Here is a 19,892-nt window from a genome sequence, read left to right on the forward strand (position 1 = left end):
GAGCCCACAAGGCCAACAGCCCCACGCTTTCTGCCCGTATCTTCATCCTGTGTTCTTTGGGACACTGTCATTTCCCTTTTATCCTCTATTAAGAGGGCATACCTGCAAGCTTATAGAAGGTGGAGTTAGACTTCTATTTTGACATAAAAATGTTTGAACGTTAAGCACGGTTTATGCATTTTCCAGGAACTTTTTGAAGACCATGCATACATCATGTCCAAGAACTTTAATCCTGGTTGGTAGCTCTTAATTCCTTCAGAAAAATACTGCAACTACAATGGAACGTACAACATAGGTAGTGCTGGACTTGCCAGGACTTGGTTTCTGTAAAGAGGCTCTAGGTAGATATTTTGACATCTTCATCAGATGGTTGGGTTGCGGTCATCTCAAACCACAAGGTCTTCTGTTGAGGATTCTGCCTAATTTTTTTTTTAAACCAGTGCAATTAATTTTGGGACCTGGATTCCCTCAGACTATCTGCTTCAGCAGAATTTTCTGTGTTTCTGGTCAACATAAGTAGTTATCCCATGGAGAGGGGGTTTTTCCTGGTATTTTGCTTTCTAATGGCTACTGATTTACTTCTTGCTTGTGGTCCCCAGTTTTGCTACTGGGAAATGAGAAAAGAATCAGTTCCCTTATAGGCTGTAGGAGGTTCACATGAGATAATGCACGCAACTTAAGGTGATGGTGGTATTACAGAATTGCAGATACCCTAGGGCTTAATATCACGCTAAAAAGGTAATTGTAACTGTTGAACCCATAATCATAGAAACGACAACCTACAGGCCCCAGAACTACCCCAAACATGATATTATCTCTTTAAATTTTAATCAGACTTTTTTTTTAAAAACAATTTTATTCCTTAAAGGATGTTCAAAAGTTGTGTTCTTTGCCCTCTAGTGGTTGCTATGCAGAAGATAACAAACTCTTACAAATTTCCATTTCTGAGATGGTATGTATTATGAATATTCTTCAACTTTGTGAGGTAGCATACAGTCCTGTCAGTGGGTAATCCCTAGAGACTCATTCTGTAAAGACAGCAGCCAGTATCCTGGCCTGTGTAGTGCGGGTCTACAAGGCATGCTCATTACTGGCCACGGGGTCTGTGTTCAGAATCTGCTGACTTAAAATGACCCCCGTTATTGGTTCATTATATGTCCGCAGTGAATGCACTATGTGGCTGCAAACAGGTCTATAATTAAGGGAGTGTGGAAATGCGCAGGTGTGACTGGCAGCGTGCTGGATGTGCGGGCACCTCAGAGGGGCATCTGACCTGTGCCTGTGCGGGAGGGAGGGTGACAGAGCTGGCAGAAGGCACTTGGAGGGCCTAACTCTCAGATCTGAAGGATAAACACAAGATGAGGAAGGCAGACAGTGTTTGAAGGGGAGGATGCACATGGAATATGGTGAGCTGACAGAGAAAAGAGGTTTTTAAAGGTGAGGCTAGGCAGGTTAGAGAAGGTGATATTGAAGAATTAAACTTCGTTCTCATTGTTAAATGATAATCACGGACTGTGAAAGAGTATGGACAGATGCACTTGATTTTAATTTCTGTTTTTAGACTTTATTACTTAAAGGGACATGTTTAGTTAGTTTGCCCATAACTTTCATTCAAGTATGTTTAGTCATAACTATCATGATGTTTAATCTTAAATCGATCACTCAAAAAAGTTTCAGTGTATCCTTATAGCCAGTAAACCAGTGAATGAAAGATTTCTCTCTCTTTCATTATGCCTTTAAATTAACTGAAAGATTTTTATTTAAAAAAACCTTTGAGAACTGTATAAATAACTGCTTTGGTATACAGATAAAAATTTCTATAACTTGTTTCACAGCATTATTGGTCAACCAGAAGAGTCTCCTTTAGTTTAGACTTTGAGTGCAGAGAAATCACAAGAAATAAAATTACATGGAAGATTAACTCCTGGACTTTCCCTGACCCCTGTATTTCTCTCCTTCAAGCAGGAAAATCACAGATCAGCTTGATGTTCAGGGATGAATACACATGTTGTTTTGGCATTCTCAGGTAATTTTGTTTCTTAGAGCTCCTGGCTGATTGCTAGTATTTTTGTTACCTTCAAAAATGACCATTTCACAAAAATAAGCAACTAAGCTGCAAATTCAGATTTTAATCCTTTGTTACTATATTGATTTTTGCTTTTAAAATCCTCCATTATGACAATGTTCAGGTTTAACACTGGGATCAAACATGCCCCACATCTTGCAAAGCGTTCTACTGCCACCTTGTGGATATTTAGGAAATAACTCTAGTGGCAATGAACATGTTCCCAGGTTGAGACAATAATCGGAAAAAAATATGTAAAAATATGTAAAAATTATGTAAAACATGTAAAAAAGAGAATCTAAATACCCATGTTTCCACTTAACCTGATGTTTCATTTCTCCACAAACGCATGATACAGCAATAGTACCTCTCCTGCTTATCTCAAGTTTGCCTTGAGAATAGAAGCAAAATTACTCTATATATCAGAACTCACAATTCAGAAGCAATGGATTCTTACATTGTCATCATGAAATACTACTATATTGGGGTTTTTAAGCATTTTGTAGGTAATAGGGTATCCTTAGTTGAGGCTGGAGGGTCCCATCTTTGGAGTGATTTGCTCACTAATTTTTAGGGCTCTTGGGACAAGAGAGTGGATGTTTCCTATGGAAATGACCCTAGACAAGGCTTATCTGGGAGCAGAAGACAGAACAAGATTGCAAATCGATGAAGGGGTTCCCTGATGTGTGAGCGGGTCCTAGTATTCCAGAAATACAGCCCATGGGCAGTACAGAAAGCGACCGTGCCAGCAGAAAATGTTGCTCTGGCGATGCTACCCACGAACACACACCTCAGTAATTCTCTTATAGTCATTTTCTTTCAAACAACACCTAAACTGGAAGACTGAATCAAAAAGTTGGATTATAGATAAGAATAAACAGTTTACACACACACACACATTTAAGGGCTGCCATTGTGGCACAGTGGGTTAAGCTGTTGTCTATGCCACCAATGTCCCTTTTGAGCACCAGTTTGAGTCCGGCTGCTCTACTTCTAATTCAGCTCCATGCTAATGTACCTGTGGAGGCACGTAGGGTGGTTCAGGTGCTCGGGCCCTGACACCCACGTAGGAGAGCCCTGGCTTTAGGCTGGCCCTGTCCCGAGTACTGTGGCCAGTTGGGGGGAGTGAACCAGATTAAAGACCTCTTTCTGTTTCCCCCTCTCTTTCTCTCTCTCTCTCTCTGTCAATATTTTAAATAAATAAATAAATAAATGTATGTAAAACTTTGTTAAACATTTCTGGGGAAATTAAGGAATAAAACCTGTGCAGGCTGCTCTTTCCCCTTAGGGAAGTCTTCTTCAAGTTCCCTCCCTCCCTCATGTACCTGCCATCTATTAAGGGGTCAAAACTTGGGCAGCAGTGGTGAGGCAGGCACAACTCTTCTCCTCAAGGAAACCACAATCTATTGAGGAAAATATTCATGAAAACAAAGACCGAGTGGAACATGGGGTGTTGTCAAGATCCGGGGCAGGGAAAAGGGGAGTGGTTGACTCTCCCTATGCCTGAGTCCCAGGAAGAGCTCCTTCCTGGGCTTGGAATTGGCTCCCCACAACTTCCACGAACCTCACCATCCTCATTTCCACGGAGCTCTTGAAGTGCTTAGTTGCAATGAGCAGTTCACCTGATGCTCACCATAGATGCTTTGCCTGCCAAGTTTTCACTAACCCAGCCCTATCCTCACTTCTCTACCTGCAATTTGACTTTGTTTAAAGATTCTTTTTATTTTTATCAGAGAGGCAGACCTACAGAGAGATAAGGGAGTCGGGTGGGAGGAAGACACAGGACGAGAGAGAAAAAGAGAGAGAGAGAGAGAGAGAGAGAGAGAGAGAAATCTTCTATTTGCTAGTTCACTTTCTCAAATGGCTGCAATGGCCAAAGATGAACTGGTTCAAAGCCAGGAGCTCCAGGAACCAGGAGCTAGGAGCTACTTCCTGGTCTCCTACATGGTTGCATGTGTCCAAGGACTTGAACCCTCTTCTGCTGCTTTCCCAGCCATAAGCAAGAAGCTGGATCAGAAGTGGAGTAGCCAGCATATGAACTGGTGCCTATATGGAATTGTACTGCTGCAGTCAGATTAGTGTGTTAAGCCATCACATCGGCCCCACAATTTGAATTTAACAATTAAATTTTCATCTATAAATGATGATCAAGAAATGGTTTAAGCACAATCCTTTAGTATTTCTTCCTTGACATGTTTATTTAATTAAAAGCATTTACCAAGTATTTGCCATATATCAGGACTTTTGGAATTCACCATTTTCAACTCCTGCCTTTTAGGATTTGTCATTCGTCTACCAACATTAGTTTCGGAGCACGAGTCTCTGATGGGAATTTCCAGGGAAAGAACACGAGATAGGATTTTCCGCAGTTAAACAGTGTTGCAGTTTGCGGATTGCACAATCTATTTCTCTGTTATGCTATCCAACTTTTTTAGGACCTATTTTTTTCTGCCCTAAAAATTTGTTGTTATCTTTCCCATTTTGGTCTCTCATTAGACCAAAGACCCCACAGGGCAAAGGTTCTGTTATCTAACCCTTTATTCACAAAGCTTGGGATGTCCTGATCTCAAGTAGGTCTCAGCCGAGTCTTACTCCCATGCTGCAGTCATCCTTCTATTTGGTCACCCTGCGTGAGCCAGGTGGGTTTCCCTGACCTACTTACTAGCTGTGAACTTCACATATCTTGACCCATGATTTCTGATTTCTGCTGTTTCCAGTCTTAAGAGGTGCTTAAAAAGGGAAAAGAATTTAAGAGGCAGATGTAGGACTAACATTTCTCTTGGAAATCTGAGGCAGCAGAAAAAGAGAATACACCCATGTTTGGGGAGGTTGGTGCTAAGTGTCAGCCATTGAAAATGGTCCCTGCCTGAGCTGACATGAATGATGGTAAGAGTGGTGGTAGTGTTGACAAAGAGGGAGGAGGAGGAACAGGTGATTCATGGAACCAAGAACCGCGTTACTGGTTTTAAGTAGTGAAATAAAAGCAAGAGATGGCTAAATGTGGTGGTTCTGTTCTACCCCACCTGCCATGCTTAATGACCACTATTCTTAGTTTAGTTCTCTATTACACTAAGCCCATGAAGAAGGAACGAACGTGTGCTTGACTGCTCTATTCCCCCAGTGAATCTAGCAGAGTATTTGACAATCAGGTTTTCATTATTAAATGCATAGCAAGTGTCAGGCACCTTTCAAGGTTCTGGGAATACAGCAATGAGTAGAATGCATCAATAGAAGTTATTCAATTAATCCATCAATTAACAAATTAAAACTTCAGACATATGTGGGCAAAAATTTTTTCCATGTAATGTGCATACATATATGTGAATTGCTGAATAAATTTTCTTGCTTGTTGCAGGATCATTTCTGTGACCATAAAACATAAACTATACATTTTAGTTACCACCTTAGGCCACTTACTGAGATAGCCAGTCTCAAAGGAGATTCTGTGCTCACTGCCCCTGAAAGAGGGAGCTTAGATTAAAGGGCAGCAGGAAGCTGTGGAAAGGTTTTAAACAGAGCGGAAGTGCAATCAGAGTTGGTAGAGTCTATGAAGTTGGTATGAAAGATTAAAAAAAAAAAAGAACTACTACTATTGACTTCAAAGTTTGGCACACCTACTGTCGAAGCCTTTTGCCAACTGTGTGGCCTAAAACAAGGCATTTCAGCTGTCTGACTCTCAGAAGTTTGGTTTGCAGGAAGACAGTGTCCAACCGAGTGAAGTTCCTACCAGGTGGCAAGCACACAAGGACTCTGAGTTCTTCCCTTTTGTTCTCTTGGAAGAGAGAGTAACCCACCAGAAGTTTCTCAGCTATTTCAATTGTTTAAGAAACAATTATCTGATGGTATGTTGGAGCTTTCAATTGACTGGGATGATACTCTGCTGGCTCTGTCTTCAGACCAGAGAGGGTATACCTAAGAAGCCGTTGAACTTGACGGGACAATAAGATGCTGGACTCTATGTTTGGTATACGCTTGCAATGGGGAAATCTCAACTGAACTTGAACTGTGGTTATGCAACAAGGTGGAGGAATCCACCATGGTGGGAGGGTTTGGGGAGGGGTGGGGAGAACCCAAGTATCTATGTAACTGTGTCACATAATACAATGTAATTACTGAAGTTAAATAATAAATAATTAAAAGAAAAGAAACAATTATCATTCTTTTTTTTATTGTGTTTCATTTTATGACATCGTTTCATAAGCTCTGAGGTTCCCCCAACCCCTTCCTGTACCCTCCCCCCATGGTGGACTGCTCCACCTTATTGCAGTATTACAGTTCAAATCCAGTCATGATTCTTTCATTGCAAGCAGGTACCATGCATAGAGTCCAGCATCTTATTGTCCAGATAAATTTAACAGTTTCTTGCAGATACCATCTCTGGTCTAAATCAGAGCTGGCAGAATACTGTCCAGACCAATTAAAAGCCATAACATAACATCAACAACAAAAAACAATTACCATTCTTAAGATCCTAGATCTAAAATAATTCCATTTATAGGTTTCACCAGACAGAAAAGAATATCTAATAATCACTTATCATTTAACATGACAGTGTCCCAATACCCTATTTTGAGGTAACCCAAGATAAGGAAGATGTATGTCCCACTGGAGAAGCTGGATGGGGAAGCTAGGGCAAGAGTGAGCAAGCGGATGTTACAGTTGGGGAACTGGGCATTTGGTATTTACATACATACATATATCAATGAAGCTCACACTTTAGTATCCAATGAATATTTATCTCTAACTCTTCCCTATTTCTGCTTCTTCCAGAAACTTTCAGGGAGGGAGTGGACAAATGGGGAGACTTCTCTTGCAGAAGGCTTCCCATGTTGACAGGCTGGACTCAGGTTAGCCTTTTCTCTACGTCTGTGTGTAGTCCTTAGAATTCATTAATTCGTATTTCCACGCTATATTGGAAAAAATTTTTCAATGCTGTCAGTCTGTACATTCTTTCAAGGCAGAAATGTTCTTTTCCATATTACCATTGAGTCTCCTAGGTTCTGGTACTTGGTGAATAACCATGAGTTCTATCAACAAGGTTTTAAGATAAAAACTTTATCTTTCTCAAAACACCTGCATGGGGTTTTCTGGAGACCAAGGCATGATTTTTTTTTTTTAAGAATTATTTGAAATAGTTGATAGTAATTCATATTCCAGGAAGAAGACAAGTTTGCTGGTTAAATAGGATTTGGAAACATTTTTGCATTTGTAAAACTTACTGCAGAACTTTTCAGATTATTGAATTGGATCACTAATCTTTTTCCTTCTTGCTTTTAAAGGTTTATCTATTTATTTGAATGGCAGATTTGTAGAGAGACACAGAAAAAGAAATCTTCCATCAATGGGTTCACTCCCCAAATGACTACAATGGCCAAGATGGGGCAGGTCAAAGCCAGCAACCCAGAGCTTCTTCCAGGTCTTCCACGTGAGTACAGGTGCTTAAGCACTTGGAAAATCTTTTGTTGCTTTCCCAGGCACATTAACAATGAGGTGCATCCAAAGTAGAGTAGCTTGCACTAGAACCATCCAGATCTACATCTGGTGGGCGAGGCAGCAGTCAATCAAGATGGAGGGGCTATGAGATCAAGGCTTGTCCCTGGAGCCTTTTCACTGGATACTCCTCATTCTGTCTGAGGTGGTCCTGTGACCAGGAGGGCTATGGGTTCTGTGCCAGGCAGAAGGACGAGACTAGAAGAAGGTTCCACAAGTAACAGAGACAGAAGGTAGGGACTGGAAAGTCAGCAGGGTTATGGACAGTGCCTTCAACACAGAGAGAAGATGCCTAAAACAACACACTGCCAGGTGGCTTAGTTCTGACAGGGTTTTGCAAACAAATACCTAATTCTAACTGGCCAGGTTTAGGGCGAGAAATCTTTACCTTCCAAATACGGCATCAGTTCTTCTGGTTTAGATTTCATTGTAAAGTGCTGACCTCGGGCGGTTCTGAGGGAGACTGGGAGCCAAAATGGAGAGGAAGGACACAGCAGTTCCAGGACAGTGACCGAAAGAGATGGCGTTATGAGCTCTTAAGATTAACCACCTCAAGAGAGCCAAGAAATAATCTGGGACATCATCTGCTATTTGGGAAAGGGAATTGTATCTCAGACATAACACCAAAAAAGGACTGAGAATTCTTATTTGATGCAATGATATGAGGGTGAACGTACCACTACACCAAGATAACAAAGTTGTATACATGGTGCTCACATTAGATTGAAAAAAAAAATGACAATAAAGACCCAAGAAAGTCCCTCCCTTCTACAAGACTCAAGACAGGAAGGTAACCTGAGAATTGCTGAAACATGCAGACAAGCTGTGACTAATTTTTACTTTTTCTAAATCAGTGACACAATTTAAACTCTAATTTGAAAGATCCCAGTTACCCATCGTGCCTTCTCCTTGACAGCTGTAGCATCTCTCTCTGGCAACATGTATTCCCAACCATGCATCCTGGAACACAGTTAAGTACTTAAAATCTATTGAGAGTGCACTTGGGGATTAGCAAGTCACCAGGGGTAATCAGTTTTATACTCCTGAAGCACACATAAACTAAAATTGCTTAGAGATACAGCAAGGAATGCTTCTTTCAAGGCGTATGACTTTGATGGGCTCTGTTCCACATTTTAAAAAATAACAGCACTGAAACAAATAGCAGTGGAAACATTTCTATCATTCCCTCTGCAGGAAGAATACCCGAGGAGGCTTCTGCACTGGTTAATGTGGCTGCATGCTGAATGCCCTAAATTCTGCATAAATCCAAGGAGATGGTTCAATCATTGGACTTCTTTCCAAAAGTCCCTGAGAAACAGAATACATAAAGGAGAAGTTAGAGAAAACAGATAACTCACAATATGTGTATGGGATATAGCCTAAGGTGGTCACTGCTCTTAACTGCTTAAATTCTGGTGGGGGGGGGAAAGGGGAAACTTGAGACAAATTTCAACAAGGAAACCATTTTCAGATTGCTACTGAATGTGTTTGGATCAATGTATGAACACTAGGTGGCGCACATAACCTGAGATAATAGTGAAAGAGCAGTTGCCTTTTCTGTGATGGTTTAAGAATGTAGCAAACATGGAAACTGTAACAGTAAAGCTACCGGTTTCCACTGCAGTCCTTGTGTAAGGCTCTGGTGGATGAACATGTTTGGGAAAGCCATATACTTTATCTCTAGGAAATTTCCAGTGTGTGCTGGTAAACAATGTTTTTGAGAAGTTCTTATGGATCCTATTCTATTAGCAATCAATTACTGTCCTGCTGTTTTGATGAATCATGGGACAACTGTAGGGAATGGTGATCTGTATCTAGCTCTGCCCCCAAAAGGTGTTTAGCAGTTCAAACTACCAAAAAGAGGCTTTCCTTACACTTGGTTATCTTCCACATCACTCACTCACACACACACACACACACACACACACACTCTCTCTCTCTCTCTCTCTTAAGGCGTATAGTTGAAGTAAGAATAGAAATAATGTTTGAAATCTTATAATATTACATGCCCTTTTCCAGTGTTTTTCCTTTCATCCCTCAGTATTGTGTGCATGTGTGTATACATGCAAATATGCACATATGACACTTGGCATGTATGACAGGACTTCAAAAAGTTTATGAAAAATGCAAATTATGAAAACACCATGCATGGACTTCAAAGGTTTTGCACAAGAATTAACTAATCTTTTAATTCCATTTTCAGTAACTTTTTGAAACCTCCTGTAGTAAATCACTAATAAATAAGGCCGACTTGACAGTGCACAGAGGGAGAATCATTCCGGAGGGCAGGAATGGACGTACCTGGTATGAGTCTCTTTTCCAGGAAAACCACTTGTGGGCAGAAATCTATCTCCCAGCTCCCCTCCCTAAAGATTTCATTTCCTTTTTGTGGAATGACTGCATTAGTGTTACCACAACCTATGTGAAAATGAATTGTATTTATGTATTTATTTTGATCTATATGCTTTATTTGTGTATCAGGCTAAAAAGATGGAATCATTTTCACATCCAAGAAAACTACCATTGATTATGTACTGATTATCTAATGTCTATCTTCCATGCAAACTTCACCAGTGGTCCCAAAAATGTCCCTTATAGCTTCTTTTAAAAAAATTATGAATGATCAGTCTCTTACGGATGGTTGATTAATGGTTTACATCACAAGATCTTATTACAAAAGGTACAGGTAGGTAGGAAGTGACAAGAGGTAAGATTCACATGTAATATCTCTAGATTTGATATCATATTATCTTATATTAGAGCAAACATACGATATCTGACCTTTTGGGATTGGTTCATTTCCCTTAGCATAATGGTCCTCTAGTTTGTGACCTAGGAAAGCAGCAGAGGATGGCCCAAAGCCATGGGACCCTATACTCTCATGGGAGACCCAGAGGGAGCTCCAGGCTCCTGGCTTTGGACTGGTTCAGTTCCAGCCATTGTGGCTACTTGAGGAGTGAACAAACAGATGGTAGATCTTTCTCTTTGTCTCTCCTTCTTTCTGTAAATTTACCTTTTCAAGAAAAATAAATCTTTAAAAAATTATTAAATTGGTAATAACAGTGACTGACTGAAAGCTTGGTATAAGCTCTTTTACCTTTAAAGCTTTCTTACACTGCATGTAGTGGGTGCGCAGTTGAAGGGAGACTGTTGATAAAATTTTAAAGGATTGTGATGTGAGGAGAAAGGATACTGACTGTGGGTCAGAGCACCTCATTGTGAGAGCAACTTTATCGTTAGTAGGTGTGGAGCTTTGGACAAACCATTTATTCTTTCTGAATCTCCTTTTGCAGGTCTAGAAAACTGCAGTACAAGCCTGTCCTGTTTCCCTAGGCTGCAGATTCTAATCCAGGATGGTGAAGATCTGTGTGTACATTTTAGGTTGAATTTTAGTTACTCTCCCAGCGTACAGTGACTTCTTGAATGCCACCCTATTTATCCAACATGTTTCCACTCAAACTTTGAGCCTTACCTTATTGGGAAATATAAAACAAAACCTCTAAATTACAAACAAAACTTAGTAATGATTCCATCTACATCATCAGATAACTGGATTAATTTTCAAACAGGTGATGCCAACAGTACTTTAGTAAAGCACAGAGAAAAAAATAGAATCCCACAGTATGTGCCAAGCATTACTCTAGATGTAAAAGACACAAAATCACAGAATACAGACCTTACTTTCAGGATGTTTACTACACAGAAGGGAACACAGGCCATGCATGGCTATTTCACAGTCTGGAGGGAAACAGAACTGAAAGTCTGCATTTATTTTGGTGCCCCGAATTTTTTAGTGAAAATTTTTTTCATAGTACACAGAAAATGTGTTATAATTAATTATGAATGTCAATTTTTCAACATCATAAATTCATACTTTTTATTCAGTTTTTTTTTACAAACTGAAACACCCTTATTTACTGACAAAGTTTACCACGTGCCTGTTACTTCTCAAACTCATTTAAGAGTTGTAGGAGTAGTTCCCTGCATAGTAGCCTGGTGGCTTAAGTCCCCACCTTGCACATGCTAGGATCCCATAAGGAAGCTGGTTTGCATCCTGGCTACTCCGTTTCCGTTCCAGAGCCCTGCTTGTGGCCTGGGAAAGCAGTGGAGGACGGCCCAAATACTTAGGACCCTGAACCTGCGTGGGAGACGTGGAAGAATCTCCCGGCTTAAGATAAACTTAGCTCGTAGCTGTTGCAGCCATTTGGGGAGTGAACCAGGGGATGGAAGTTCTTTCTCTCTGTAAATATGCCTTTCCAATAAAAATAATCTTTTTTTTTTTAAGAGTTGAAGAAGTAGATGAAGAAAGATGTTGAAGAGGCATCATTCAGCTCTTGGATGACACGCCAAGGTTTTTACCCAGTTTCTCCCTTATTGAACATTCCTTCTGGCATTCTACAAGCTGCTAGGACTGAAAGGCCCTGAACGCAGATCGGTAAACTACATGCCTCACAGGGAGGGTGTTGGGGAGATACGATAGGGGAAGCAGGGGTCAAACTCCAGGGGGTAGAGTGATGCCTACAAATATAAGGTCATTTGGAAAATCCTATTTATAGATCACAGCTACAAAGTGAACACAACACTTTCTAAGTAACAACATTTTCTAAATAATACCACAAACTAAATGAGTCATTGAGTTATGAACTGCAATCTTAACCATAATAATTGGACTCCTCATATAATTTTTGGGTTGTTGCATATTAACAACATCCCAAGAAGGACACAAATAAACAAAGTTGTTTTGAATTAATCACCTCACATGCTATGAAGGTATCTTTTCATTGTGGAAAGAAACAGTCAATAAACATTTAAATAAAGGAAAGGAAAGATGGCAGGAAAAATCAGAAGGAAGGGGTAGGTGCGACAAGCGTGGCAACTGAGTACTTATATCTTAGCTCTTTGTCTCGCTAACGAGGCAAACTTTAACAACTTACTTGGATCTTTTAATCTTATTTTATTATCTGAACATGCAGAAATATGTTCTGGAAATAATAGTTATTTCTATTCATATGTAGGTGAGTATGTTGTCCTTATCTGCTGTATGGTATAGTGCCTATGGAGAGCAATACCGTATATCTAAAATTTGCTAAGAGGAAATATTTCATGCAAGTGTTCCTATCATAATAATAAAGAAGAACAGAAAAACGTTGGAGTTGATTAGCATGGCTAATTGAAAGATTGTGATGACAGTTTTGCAGAAATATACTTAGCTTCAAAACCTGCAGGTTGTAGAAGTTAAATACGTACAGCTTTTTGTCTGGTCTTCAGCATTACTTTTCTAAATTTGTTGGTAAATAAGGTGTGCGTAACAAATTGTTGCCAGTAATTCTTAACCATATGCAAATTGTGCTGCTGGTACTCCTATTATCACCAAATTTTGTAAAGCATTGTTTTATCCATCTTCTTATATAGTTATATGTACCAAACATTATGAAAGAAGCATAAAAGAAACTGATCATATTTAGAGAATGCCCATTAATCTTGTGGGAAAAAAATCTGTATTTTTTTTAAAAAATAAGTAACATTATTTTAACAGACACACTTTTCAATATTCTATTGACTGCAAATACACTACACATCAGAATAACTGAAAACAAACACTAGCACTTTCACCTTCAAGCACGAAGCACATGGATACATAAACTGTGACATGCACTGAAATCCATACACTCATCCATTTTGCTTTGGTAATTGAGGCGTGTCTAGTGTCATAATTGAAAGTGACTTCCTCACAGATGGGATCAGACATGCAGAGAATGAAGAATAAAGAGAACTACTCACCGACAGAATCTGATCCCCTCTCTGAAGCTCCCCACTCAGGTCTGCTGGTCCACCAGCCAGGATGAAGGAAACAAAAATACCTTCTCCATCTTCCCCGCCCACAATGTTGAAACCTAAGCCAGTGGAACCTTTGTGCAGGACCACCTTGCGGGGCTCTCTGTAGAAACAAAAGGGGAGCACAGTTCACAAAGTGCCCCACTCAAAACTTCAGTTGTCTTTATTTTTATTGGGATATCTGATACTAATAACTCATCAACTATGAAAATGTATCAAAAAAAGATAAAACTGCACACCAGAAAGAAGCTGCTATTAGGACACTGGTCAGAATTCTCCACAGTAACCAAAATATGCAAAACCATTCCTTAATCCCAAAACAGTTGCCTCATTTAGAATTTCTTCCACATTTTTTTCCATTTAGAATGTCTATTCTTAATTCTTAACTGTTGTGCTCAACAGGATGGATATATTTAAAAGGAGGGATAAATTTTTAGAGACAAGAGATTGGACTGAATGGACTAAATTATGAAAAATCTTATATTTCAGCCTGTGAATTTGTTGTTAAGATTAATTAAATTTTATTGGGATGTATATTGATGGAGTAATAGAGACTCCCATATCCAGATGTGAAGACACAATGCAACATGCATCCCTACTTCCACACAAAAGACAGATTCCTAATGAAATCGCTGGATATATCTGGACAATGAGATGATGGACTGTCTGACATTGTACCAGCAATGCTGAGGCACACTTAGATAAATAGCAGACTGATGGAATTGCAAGCCCTTATGAAGAAATGTACTGTTATGACAACATGGGAAAAATCAGCTGGGGGGTGGTTTGGGGGAGGGGAATTCCAGACTATACAGAATTGTACAATAAAATTCAAAAGTTTTAAATAAAAATTTAAAAATAGATCAATTATATTTTGCTACAATTTTAATGTTGCTTTGATATGGGTGAAAGTAGGGGGAGGGTAATTGGGAAGGGTGGAAGGGGAAATTCTTGAGCCTATGGAACGGTCATGAAAACCAAAAATTAAAAAACATATATAAAGATTAATTTTGCTCTGCAGTGAAGAATTATTTGAAAACTCTGAGGTATTAAGCATATTTAAATCTACTTTAGAAAATGGACATGTGGTTACATGAAAAGTGGATAGAACCTAGTGCAGATGTTACAGGAAACAACAACATTATTTATAATATTGTTCCAGTTACCCAAGTGTGACACAGTGTGAGCCTGACTAAGAGCTAAGAGAATGGGTGGCTTGAAATATGGCATTTGGAGAGAGAAGCAGTCACCAGGAAATTGACTGCGGCATTGGAGAATCAGAAAAGAAACATCTAAGCATTTGGCAAAAGGAGAGCAAAATGGACTTCGGGGTCATGAAGGTGAGTATGATGTTGACATGTTTAGTTTCAGGTAGTGGTGGCCTAGACACGTCAATCTGCCTGAAGAAACTGAATAATCTGCCTCCTCAGTGAGGACCACAAATGTAGATTAGGGGATCATCCATTAAAAATGAGTTCACAGACAATAATGGAGTTAGAGAACTAGGGCGGGGTGGAGTTCTTAAGGGGCATCTAGTTCAATCTCTATATAAGTAATTTCAAAAAGGACTCTTAGGTTTGACTAGGAAGGCTTCTGTATTTCTCTGCTAAACATCTCACTTCAAATCCTTGAAGTTTCTGCTCTATTTTCCTGATTTTAACGATGACAAAATTAAAAAGAGCCACCCAATATGTTTGTGCTGATTGAAAAAAGAATTTATTCACTATCAAATGTTCATGCAAATAGCATATATCTATTAAGTCTTACCATAAGACAGTGTGTGAAATATACACCACAACTTGAACTACGATATGTTACACAGTGATGCATTAGTACGAGTTAAATTGACATAGAGCTAATTCATTTTCGTCTGCAAATATATTGTTAAGAACCTATTGCAATGGGAACTCTTCCAAGTGCTCAGAACGTTTGTAGACTAAACAAGTAATACACTTTTGTGGGCCTACATTTTAATGAAGGTAGCTCATGAAAACAGGTACAACAAGTAAGATGTTTATATGTATGCTATAAGGTAACAAGTATTTTTGGACCATAGGAAAAATAAAAGCAGTATAAGAGGCATAGGTGGTGGTAGGATACCTTCGTGTGTGTGTCTATATAAGGATGGGGCTTCAAAAATGTGAAAAAAATGAAATTCAAAGGCAAATTTATTTTGGTGCAAAACAACTTTTAAGCTCATGTGTTTTTCATAATATGCATTTTCAATTATTTTGAAGACCATTTGCATATGTATGTGTATATGCAGACATAAACATGTGTCTATTTAATCATACACCAGTTCCTGATGTATGTCTGCCAATTATACACACCACTCATACATACCAATAGAGGGTCCTACAGTTTAATAGAACTATGCATTGGTTTAACTTGTTTAAAAGGCAAAGGTGACAGATAGAGGGAGAGATAAAAAGGGAGAAATTTTCCATCTACTCCCCAAGTGTCCATAATAGGCAAGGGTTAGACCAGGTCAAAGCCAGAGGACAGAAACTCCATCTGGGCATCCTCAAGTACTTGAGTGCCAGGAACTCAAGTTTGTTTTTCTTCCTTCCTCCCTCTCTCCCTCCCTCCCTCCCTCCCTTCCTTCCCTCCTTCATTTCTTTCCTTCCTTCCTTCTTTCTTTCCTTCCTTCCTTTCTTCCTTCCCTCCTTCATTTCTTCCTTCTTTCCTCCCTCCCTCCCTCCCTCCCTTCTTTCTTTCCTCCCATTTCTTTCATTTACTTCAATGTATTTATATTTGACCTGAAAGCATGATGGCTGTTTTAAAGTCCCATGGGACAATTTGAAATCTATGTCATCTCAGTGTGCTTTTTTTTTCATTAAAATTAAGGCTTTTTGTTCTTGACATGACAGGCAATATTCTGATATTTTTGAACACTTTTGTTATTCTAGTGTGAGATTCTGGATTTCATGTAATCTTACTTTGTTTTTTGCGGGTAATCTTTATGTGCAACTTGTATGTCCAGGTGAGTTGGATATTTGACTTTCCACTTGAGGCTGGTGGTACCAGGAAAACATAACAGCTGCATGGAAAAGAGTTCAGCTTTCCATTTAATCTCATGGCACCAAGAAAGTGAGGAAGTGAAATATCCCAGTCATTCTGTCCCAATGTCCCTCAGTTGGCAGACTTACCTCTCTTTTGGACCTGCTGATATCAGTCAAGGGAGAGAGAGTGGGGTTCTGACCAGCCCTGACTTAAACTATCTTACTGTGCCTCTTGGTCTTCACAGTAGAAGTCCAAGCCTCCATTCAGTTCTGTTGACACTATCATGGCAGGTGGAGTAGTTTGACAAACAGTGGTTTGTCAAATGGGTCTACTTCCTCTTCCACCTCATTGCTGCCAAGCAGGAGTCAAAGGCCAGCTTTACTTTGAAAATGGAGTATAAACTACCACCATTTCACACCACTGTGTTCTGACTTACTTGCTGCCAGAAGGGAATGCAAGTTTAGCTCCCATTCTTCTACTGAAGCTCAGTGGAGGAAGTGCTTGCTTCATCTTTGGATGGTCTCTGTTGGCTGCTTCTAGTACAGCAAGAAGTTGAACACAGCCTCACAGAAACCATAAGGGTGACATAAAGTTTTCTCTGGTTTTGACTACAGTAGGAATCATATTGCCAAAAATGTTACTGCTCCATTAGTTCAGACTTTTCTCCATTCTTATGAAGACTTGAAGAAGAGGGCTTAAGGCAGAGGGGTGTGTGTGTGTGTGTGTGTGTGTGTGAGGGGGTGTTGCCTGAGCAGTTCTAAGTTGTAAACTTGGACACTCCATTTTAGGAAATAGAGCATAACAAAGGAGAATCCAGGGAACTCAACACAGTCCACTATTTTCTGGTTAATCTGCCACCTTCCGTCAAACTTTTATAGTGTTTCTACATCTGTTGTTTTATTATGTTTAAAGTATTTTTTAAAATTTATTTATTTATTATTTTTAATTCATTAATTACATTGTATTATGTGACACAGTTTCATAGGTACTTGGGTTCTCCCCACCCCTCCCCAAACCCTCCCACCATGGTGGATTCCTCCACCTTGTTGCATAACCACAGTTCAAGTTCAGTTGAGATTCCCCCATTGCAAGCATATACCAAACATAGAGTCCAGCATCTTATTGTCCAGTCAAGTTCAACGGCTTCTTAGGTATACCCTCTCTGGTCTGAAGACAGAGCCAGCAGAGTATCATCCCGATCAATTAAAAACTCCAACATACCATCAGCAAAAATTTACATTATTATGGAATTAATTGACATAGTAATGAGTAACCAATATGTTAAAAGTAAATGTGAGTTCTGCACCTAAAATGTTGACATATATCTTGTTAGAGTTACAAGCCAGTCTGGATTATCCTAAAATCTGCCAAGATCAGCAAAATTTTACTTCAACACAACAACTGGCTAAATACTAAGATGAAATGGACATGAAACAGCTGAATGGTGCCTTATGGCCATTTTAAGGTATAGAGCAGCCGGTCCTGTATATGAACTAAATTGAAATGTCAATGAGCTAATCATAGGTTGTGGCTAGGACTTGTTTTCCTTTTTTTTTTTTTTTTTTTTAATTTATTTATTTATTTTTTTTTCTTTTTAATACACTGGTTACTCAAAACCATGTCAACTCCATAACATTGCAAATTGCTGTTGATGTTATATTGGGACTCTTAATTGACTGTGATGATATTCTGCCAGCTCAAACTTCAGCCCAGAAAAGGTCTCCCCAAGAAACTGTTCAACCCATCTGGACAATAAGTAGCTGGACTCTATGCTTGGTATATGTTTGCAATGAAAGAATCTTGATTGAATTTGAACTGTAATACTGCATCAAGGTGGAGGAATCCACCGGGGGGAGGGGAGGGGGAGGGAGGGGGGGATTCCCAGAGCCTATGAAACTGTCACATAATGCAAAATAATTAACAATAAAAAAAAAAAAGTAAATGCAAGTTCTTCACCACCTTCTGTGACCACCTCATTGACATTTCAATTTTAGTTTATACACAACATATAACATACATAACATAATATGCTATACATAACATCATATCATCTTAAATTAAGGCAAACATGTGGTATTTAGCCTTTTGGGATTGGCTCATTTCCCTTAGCATTATGGTTTCCAGTTTGGCCCATTTGGCCACAAAGAACTGCATTTTGTTTTTTTAAATAGCTGAGTAGTATTCCATGGAGTAGATGAACCATAGCTTTCTTATCCAATCCTCTGCTGATGGGCATTTTGGCTGCTTCCATGTTTTTGCAATTACTGATTGTGCTGCTATGAACATAGGAGTGCATGTTGGTTTCTCATAAAACAAGTGTTCTGGATATATTCCTAGGAGTGCTATTGCTGGATCATACGGTATGTTGATTTTGAGTTGTTTGAATGTTCTCCATACTGATTTCCATAGAGGCTGTACCAGCCTGCAGCCCCACCAGCAGTGGAGTAGGGTTCCCTTTTCCCTGCAACCTCGCCAACAAGTGTTGTTGGTGCTTTTAAAGTATTTTTTTTTTTTTTAATGAGAGAAGATCAGAGAGCAATGGACATATTCTATTTTATCTGGAATCAGAAGCCTGGGTTCTGCACATATTTTTGAAATAGTGGCCAACAAAAGTTTGATAGGAAAATTGTCACAGAAATCTTTTTCTTTCATTAGTAGAGTCACATACATTCTTAATGATTCCAACAACATTCACACTATATACAATCAAGTGGCAAGTACATTAATGGTCATTGTAAAACTCTTCAAAGTATGCTGTACGTTTGAAAAATTTCATAACAAAATACTGAGCAAAATAAACAACCTGACGAAGAGCAAATTATTGTGAAAAGCTTTTACATTAGTGAAACAAGACAGACTGCTTGTCCACATTTTGAAATGAATTTCATAAGTAGGAAAGGCAGGATGAGGACACAGGTTTTATAACTCAAACACTGTGTTGAGAGCATGACATATTCCAGAGACTGCAAACTAGTAAGCTGAGGGCTGAGACTGAACCAATGTATTTGCAAATGTTTGAATTGGTTACTTAAGCTTAAAATTAGGAAAATTTACTTCAAATAGGGATTTATGCCTTCATTTGAAAAAAGAGAGAGATTCTATCAACACTGCTTTTCAGTCTTGTTATCTAATGATTGATAAAATTAACTATCTTTATAAAAGGCCTTCAGTCTCCAGTTAATTCAGTCCTAACCTTTTCCTCCTGCATCTGAGAGAAAACAGACACAAAAACAAACAAACAAAAAACCCCCACCAGATGTACCGTCTTTGCCTACCTTGCAAAGTTAAAGCTATTTTTTGCATGCATGCTTCTATCAAAAATGGAAAAATTAAAGCCTTCTGAAGGGAGCTTCCATTTAAATCTTACAAAAAACATGAGGGAACATGAGTCATATGGACATACCAAATTTTACTAAGAAAAAAGAATACAGCTTTAAAAGTTATTTAAAACATCATTTCCTATTATTTATCTCTATTACCTACCTGGGGATATTTTGTT

General features: G+C 39.1%; 1 protein-coding gene across 4 annotated transcripts in view; it reads right to left on the reverse strand.

Annotated features, from left to right (window-relative positions):
• The window catches only part of DLG2 (discs large MAGUK scaffold protein 2), a 746,421-nt gene that overhangs the window by 315,343 nt on the left and 411,186 nt on the right, over positions 1–19,892 (reverse strand). For all 4 annotated transcript variants that reach the window (XM_058663676.1, XM_058663675.1, XM_058663674.1 and 1 more), the window contains one exon: positions 13,337–13,493. In XM_058663676.1, the coding sequence (XP_058519659.1) occupies positions 13,337–13,493 (157 nt within the window). The remainder of the gene's footprint in view (positions 1–13,336; positions 13,494–19,892) is intronic.

This window comes from Ochotona princeps, chromosome 4 (genome assembly GCF_030435755.1).
Source record: "Ochotona princeps isolate mOchPri1 chromosome 4, mOchPri1.hap1, whole genome shotgun sequence".
Classification (NCBI taxonomy): Eukaryota; Metazoa; Chordata; class Mammalia; order Lagomorpha; family Ochotonidae; genus Ochotona; species Ochotona princeps.